Source organism: Chanos chanos, chromosome 13 (genome assembly GCF_902362185.1).
Source record: "Chanos chanos chromosome 13, fChaCha1.1, whole genome shotgun sequence".
NCBI classification, from domain to species: domain Eukaryota; kingdom Metazoa; phylum Chordata; class Actinopteri; order Gonorynchiformes; family Chanidae; genus Chanos; species Chanos chanos.
In genome coordinates, this window is record NC_044507.1 from 7198176 (window position 1) to 7205994 (window position 7819).

The following is a 7819-nucleotide window of genomic DNA, read 5'->3' on the forward strand; positions in this document are numbered from 1 at the left end:
ACATAATAATGTGAGGCATGTGCTGTTTGTGCATGACTACTATGACTACTTATAAGTTTTAACATTTTAGTCTCTATGTGACTAGCCATTTTAGTCTCTGTGCAACTGCAAAATTATATGACACCAGCAAAATGTTGATTAAATTAAGAGTTGATTAAAAGGATGCTGAAAAACTGACATCTTTTACGTAGTGTATTTAAACACAGCGTATTTTTGGTGTATATGTGATCATTTCTTTTAAATGAATGCTTAAACCCTAAGCTGTAAACAAAAGGACTGTACGTTTCATTTGCACCTTATCACACTTTTTGTAAGAGATTAACTGCAGCCTGCTCACATGCCCAGTAGTCACATTATTCTCCAGCTGGAATCATGTGACTGCTCCCGGCTCTCTGTTTGAAGTCAATCCTGGAGCTGCGTAGCAAAATTGGCCAGAGCTGTGCATTCATGCACCGTTGTTTAACAGTGACAGAAAATATTTCTGTCAGTCTTCGCGTCTCATGCTCGATTTCTCTCTTGCTGTTTTTAATATCGCTCTATTTTTTTTTTTCCTGCGCTATTGTGAATAACCTATTGTTATTGTTGTTGTTGTTTTGGTCGTGTGTTGAAGTACCCCCTTTATGTTCCCCCCTCCCCCACCCACCTCCCCTCCCTCCCTCCCTCCCTTCTAACGTTTATTTTCCTCTACTGTGCACTGCTCTATATGTGGCTCTTGGGCAGCGTGTGGAATCCGCTCCAAATGTTTTCCATATTAGTTCAGAGCCTGCGCTCCCATTCCAAATAGCAGTTGTGGATCAGGAATCACACTGAGAGAAAAGCCTCCAGTGAGGTGGGGACAGGAATGGGGGGGGGGGTGGTTTGGGGTTGAGGGGGGCAGGCAGTGCAGACAGGGAAAAGAAAGACAGCGGAGTCTAACGCTAGACGAGAGTGAAGAAGGAGGAGGAGAGTGTGAGAGAGAAAGAAGGAGAGAGAGAGAGAGAGAGAAAAAAGAACGGACGGAAAAAAAAAGAGAATAGCCACGGTCGTCGTTAGGAGAAGGGTGAGGAGACAAATCCAGGTGGAGAAAGAATGGGGACCGAGAAGAGTCTGGCAGGATCTGGTGGAGGGGATAAGAACACACAGAAGAAGGGAGAGAAAGAGGGGGGAGGCCACTCCGTGGAAGACGCCCACACGTGCTGTGGCTGCCGTTTTCCTCTCCTCATCGCCGTGCTACAGCTGCTGCTAGGCGTCGCCATAGCAGCCGTGGCCTTTCTCATGACGGCCATCAGCCCCTCTCTGCTGGCCAGGGAGACGCCCCACTGGGCTGGCATCATCGTAAGCATCTGCCCTCCTCTTCATCTTCTTCCTCCTCTTCCTCACTTCCCAGCATGCCATTGCACTGCATGAGCCATGCATGTGGCCATCATGCTAATTCAATACGTTGACTCTGGGCATTCTGGAAACATGACTGTAAACACACACTGGGTCTGATGTGTCTAGTGTGAGTCTGTCATTCTGAACACATGCGTTGTCGATTTTATTATAAATGCCATATGTGCAGTTAAAAGTTCGAGCAGATTACTGGAAACTTCTGAACATTTGAGAATGTTTGTTTAAATTCCTAATGGGGTTAGTTTGGAGAGTTGACTCCACAGCTGTTTTGTCAGTGAGGTGTATACAAGACTATTAAAACACTGGCCTCTGACTAAGCCTAGAAAGTTCCATGACAACTCAGTAATTCAGTGCAGACCATTTACAGTTACCAGACATAGGAGGATCCAGTTATAAGTAACAGTGAAGCATGCCCAGTGGTTGGAGTCGCAGTCTACATGGAAGGGTTTTTGTGTTTTCACAGTAAACACATAACTCACTCTCTTTCACGAGGGTCACATTACCGAAGGACAGGCAACAACATGATCTTCAACGTTTGTTGTAAACATTTGCAATGATTGTGGTGAAACGTTGCTCAATTTTCAACAGAGACAAATTTCCCAGTTTGGTATTTTCTGTGTTTGGTACATCAGCCTGAACATGTTTGGGATCATTTGCATTCTGACAGTTACAGTTTGATGCGTCATAGCTGTACAGTGACTCTCTGTAGTATGAATTCATTCGTGAGTAATGAACGGTGAATGAGTCAATTAAGAAAATAAGCTCCTTCAGGATGATTGAGGTCCCCTCTGTTTGTGTCTGGGTCGCTTTGTCTCTAAGACCACGTGGTGCCTTCCTCTCTAACAACTGACCTGTACAATGTACATCATCCCATTTATTCCATGACAACTTGCTCAATAGTTATCTCTCAGCATAACTCTATATTTAATTTTATTAAAGCATTTAATATGTTTCTAGATTCCGCAACAAAATGTAGCTCCACCCCTACTCTCTGCACATTGCTAAGCCAAACAACTCATCGTTGGTTTGATTCATAGCTAAGCATAATGTCTTGTAGCTAGTTCCTAATTGACTGATTTTGATGGTCATTATTGGCCTGTCGTTGTGCAGCAATAAAGACCACTCTCCAACTAATTCAGTTTTCAGCACAGCAGTGGTATAATATGATACACTGCATCTCTGGTGCTGAGGGTCCATTAGATGTATCTGAAATTTACAGGTTAGTTTTGTTGTTTATGTGCTTTAGAAGAGACCACAGAGGGAAGGCCCATACAGTCTCAAACCTGTCACAGAATTCCTCATGTTATGTCCCTATGAGAATGTTAGCACCAGACTACACAGGGTTCACCAATCCTGACAAACTGTGTAATGTACACACACTCCATCTGTTTAATATTAGACATGATCTTTAGTTCTGTTCTCATAGCCTTTGTTATAGGATATGACGGTGAAGTTATGGTGTCTCAGACCATGTGATCTTCGTGACCACGTATAGATATTTATGACTGTTTTAAAAAAGCATGCATGCCTTTTGTCTAGTCATTTCATATTTCATCGGTCATAATTTTATAAGGAGCATTTATGATCTTTCTTTAAGTATTCTGTTTATGTCATTTCATCAGGTGAGGTAGCAGTATTACTCACTCACTTGCCTACTTACTCTTGCTTTCTCACAGACACACACACACGATAACAAGCACACACACACAAACACACGCGCACACACACACACACACGCACGCACACACATGCACGCACGCACACACATGCGCTCTCTCTCACACGCACACACACACACACGCACACACACACACACACACACACACACACACAATGCTGGAGCACATCAGAGAACATCTCCGGACACTTTTACATCCCGAGTTCAGTCCTCACGAGACTCGCACTGGAGAAAAACACTGAGGTCACCAAGTTTTTTTTTTTCTTTTTCTTCATCTTCTCTCTCGGTGTGTGCCAAAGAACCTGGGAAAAACAATGAAATTAGATACCGCACGTTAGTCACAAGACACCAAGTGTCCTGAGAAAGAGTTTTATCTCAGAAAGGGGGAAAACTATTCAATTTGCAAAGGCAGTGATTATATTATCAGATGACAACCCGATGCTGAGTTGCACAATGTTGATTACAACACTCATGAAAAGCATGGTATAAACAACCAGTAGAAGAGGCCAGCTGAACTGCAAATCAGATTAAGGCCAATGCAGTAGGATGGCATTTGTTGATTACATGACACACAATGGCAACATTTGTCGTAATCTGATCGTGAAAGACACATGAGTTGTTGGCATATGGACAGATGTCTAGAAAAACAGAAATACAGATCAACTGGAAAGGTGTACTGCAAAACTTCACGGGGCCACTCGAATATTCTGTCTAATATCTAATAAAAATGTTGCTGTTGTTGTTGTTGTTTTTTAATTAGATCAGTCGATATTTCACTGGTTGAAATATAGTGTTATATTTTGGTGATTGCAGAAAGTGGGTGAGTTAAAATGTGACCTTGTGTGATGTGTTTCAGCTCTGTGTGGTGTCGATACTGGGCTTCATGCTATACTGCATCACCTACTTACCTGATGAGAGGACCTCAATGCAATTCATTGCCAAGGTAAGAAACTAAGAGAGAGAGAAAGAGAGAGGCATTGAGCAAGAGTCTGTACTCTATAATTTCCACTATTAAAGATTTTCAGGACAGTCAGACCCACACCGCACTACGCTGCCAACTGCTTGACATGCCATAAAACTGGGAACACCTGCCAAATTTGAATCCTGTTTATGTTCTCTGTAAATCAGTTATTAAAACATGAGGAACTTTAATCTCTGAGCAAAGGCACTGATATGGTTCAAGAAAGGTCATATTTCTATGTGAAACACATGCAAAAAAAAAAGAAAAGAAAATCCCATTCCTTTGTATTCACCCTGATATATTGCAGGTACGTGTATATTATACATGAAAATGTTATTGCTAAACAGAAAAAATGTTGTTGTTAAGGGAGGCTTATTGTGTCTTATATAACAGAACCATCTTACACATGTTAGAAAGTTTAGATGGCGGCATTTTAATTTTCATTAAACAAAAAAAAAACTTACATCCTTATACTTCATTTATAGGTATAAAACTGTGTGTAATTTCTTCAAATTCTGTGAAAATGGAAGCAATTATCCTTGTAGCGGCTGCCATGTTATGTAATGCGTAGATTTAAATGAAGGTTTAGAGTGACGGGGGATTTTGCAATTATATAAAACATAGCACCAGCCACACTCTCACATCACCAGCTGTATTTATAGACGGTCTCGCGTTATCCGGGCGACGTAACAGATTTACATCATGCGGACAATAATACAAGGCTGCCACAGGCTTAATATGAAATGAATATTATTTCTTTATTGAGTCTGCAGGAGTGGAAAGCAATATGCTTCAAAGTGTGGGTAACAAAAAAAAAAAAGCTTATGCGAATGGGGACATCATAATTATGATTGCCTGTGTGTTTAGATAATTCCTGACTGAACTAAACAAGATCTAAAACACATCTATGGCGTATCTGTTAATTCAGTTATTCATTCATCGATTTCAGGTGTACAAACTGAACTGTTGATCAGTGAAGTCAATGGGTGGATTCATTGAGTGCTAAAGTGGAAGAAAGAAAAAGAAAAGTTTCACAAAATGATGCTAATGTTTGATTTCATCTGTAAATGTCTTAGACAGCTGCGGTAGAACTCCCGTCCTTTCGAGAGAAATCCCGTTTTAACGGCTCTCTCTCTCTCACTGTCTCGACTTGAGACACGTCACGCTCAGTCTTGTCTCCCTCTTCTCTTCTCTGTACAGCTTCTCTACTTTATTCTGTGCACTGTGGGTCTGATCATCTCCGTGTTGGTCGTCGCGTTCGAGATCCACCACTACGTTCAGTCCAGCGGCTTCCACTGCCACGAGACGGCCGAGGACTGCGTCTGTAAGCTGGACGAGACGGATCCCATCGCTCGTACCTTCACCTACGCGGGGGTGTCGGACTGCTCTGCCATTACCGGCACGCTCCCCCTGTATTACCTCCTGCAGATCCTGCTGAACCTGACTCAGGCCCTTGTGTGTATGGTGGGGGCGTTTGTAATGTGGAAGCATCGGTACCAAGTGTTCTTTGTGGGTCTCCAGATGGGCTCACCCTCTAACCAGCAGTGGCAGAAGGCTTAGGTGGAAGAAAGCCAAGTCAAGGATGCAGCTCTCTGCTCTGGGTGAAAAAGGGATGACACCACCGTCATATCTTTCGTCAAATGAACAGTTGTGTCAGAGAGTGGGAATGTGTGTGGCTGTGTGTGAGTTTGTATGAAAATTGTCAGGTGTGAATTGCTATGTGAGAAAAGGGGCCCGACAACTATTCTGGTGGCTCCTCTAACGAACGTAATCCCCCGAGTGGTTATGTGTGTCCGTGTGTGTGTGTGTGTGTGTGTGATTGTTTGGAGTTACGTCCAATTTTATGTCCATTTTAGGGCTGAGGTATTTTTCTATATTGGCTTTTTAAAAGTTTTCCATTGATAAATGTATATTTACCTTTGCCAATGCCAGGAGGGAGATTTCTCATGGGAAGAAGCCAGTATGTGAGGCAATAAGAGATCCGCTCTCTGGAGGACAAAACCCATGCCTGCTGCAGTGACAGTAAACTGGATGTGTGATGTTTGGTCCCATTAGTCTTTTTAAACTGTTGGCCTTAACCATTAGTACAGATCGGCTAGCTACTGCCTTATCACAGCAATGTATTGATTCACATTTTATACCAAATCAGTAACATGGGCTTTTTGCAGTTTATGAATTCTTATAGCTCTGCTGGAATGATTTTGGAAACGCATCATCCATAACTTGTCGCCTGATTTGATGCCATCTTCCTTTTACTTTGTGTGATGTAATGAGAATATTAATATGGCAAAAGCACAGAGTGAGCTTATTTTGTTTGCAAACTGCATATTTTCTTAAAGAAGTACTGTTTACCGGACAATACCATTTACAGCATTGTTAATCATAATATCTTGTTCTTGCTCTTTCTTTTCTTTTCTTTTCTTTTCTTTTAAACAAAAACAGGGTTGTGATCAGTCCTGCTTTCATTTAGGCTCATTTTTCAAAAACACAATATGATTGTCATATCATATAACAGTACTCTATAAGTTGCTGATCAGCTCAGTTTGTTACATGTAAAACACGCCGTCGAGTTACTTTTGTACTCTAATGTCATATCCAGTCAGATGCATAATTTAAGACACAGATGTAATTGAACTGACAGTAATAGCATTGGTTGACCAAATAAGCTCTCTGAGCTGTTGCGCTTACATTTGACAATCAGAGCCCTCCCAAAACACAGCAACAGAACCAGTGATATGACGTGGGCCAGCTGGAGTTACTGGTCAGTCCAATGCCTGGAAATCACAACTCATCCGACCAGTAAAACGCGGCAGCTACCGCCAGTCTGCGGAGCCGAAGGGGGGGGGGGGTCACAGGGGGTACTCCCACAGACAGCAGGACGCTGTCTGATTGGCAAACGGCTCAATCTACGTAATGTAACTGGATTACCGATGGTTAATCCACCCCTTATGTCCCCTGCCCCCCCCCCTCCCCCCCGCCTCCCCACGCCCATCCCGTGAGGCTCAGGAGTCAAAAGTGAGATTTAGCGAAATGGTTTGGCTAATTTTATTTTAATGCAAAGTATGAACGTCAGAATTTAAGGCTAAGATTATTGAAGTTCTGTTACCAAAAACTGTGAGAAATTTTCACAAACATACTTTCCTGATTATCATTAATTAGTTATCTATAATAAATAAAAATGAAAAAAAAAAAAATTAAAAAATGTGGTGCTCCAAACATACCAGCTGCCTTGTTATTGGTGCTACAATAGAACTCACAAAATCACCTGACACGTAACAACCCAGTGTGACTCATCTTTCATTCTTACATACTTTCTAATAAAAAAAATATTTAATGCAAAATTTCTGTCATCTGTCATCATCCAGTTTGTCTGTCCCACTTCAACCTCTTGAGTTTTTTTTTTTCGGTGATTTTCATTAAAGAAGAATAAAACTTTGTGTATGTTTCGTGATTACATAAAATATCCAATAGAATGTTTGCTCAACAATCCATTTTCCGTAAAAAAAATTCACTGATAAACCCAAGGGCATTTCCACGTCCTATTTATTGTTCGTTTTTTTCCACGTTCCTGTGGTGCGAGCACAGACCACACATATAGCAAAAGTAACACAAAAACAACCAAGTTATTTCAGATTGTGACAGAGCAAAATTTGATGGCTGATTCTTTCTTCTGCAGACTATTATTAATCGTTTCATTAAAGGGCACGAACTATGTGGTTTTAGCTGCAATAAACATTCATTTTGTATTCTAATAAATTACTTGGCACAGCAAAAAAAAAAAAAAAGAGTAACCAGTGATCCTGACACTC

General features: G+C 41.5%; 1 protein-coding gene across 1 annotated transcript; it reads left to right on the forward strand.

The window, feature by feature from the left end:
• The first annotated feature begins 1068 nt into the window (after positions 1-1068).
• sspn (sarcospan (Kras oncogene-associated gene)) lies at positions 1069-5570 on the forward strand. Its single transcript, XM_030790977.1, has 3 exons — positions 1069-1314; positions 3906-3992; positions 5211-5570. Exons 1-3 carry the CDS (start codon positions 1069-1071, stop codon positions 5568-5570), a joined length of 693 nt encoding a protein of 230 aa, XP_030646837.1.
• Positions 5571-7819: the final 2249 nt, after the last annotated feature.

Excerpts from the sequence above, each read along its gene's own strand:
- sspn (XM_030790977.1), top strand. The coding sequence starts at position 1,069 with ATGGGGACCGAGAAGAGTCTGGCAGGATCTGGTGGAGGGGATAAGAAC. Across the intron at positions 1,315-3,905 it reads CCCACTGGGCTGGCATCATC|CTCTGTGTGGTGTCGATACT; the intron begins GTAAGCATCTGC and ends GATGTGTTTCAG. Across the intron at positions 3,993-5,210 it reads CAATGCAATTCATTGCCAAG|CTTCTCTACTTTATTCTGTG; the intron begins GTAAGAAACTAA and ends TTCTCTGTACAG.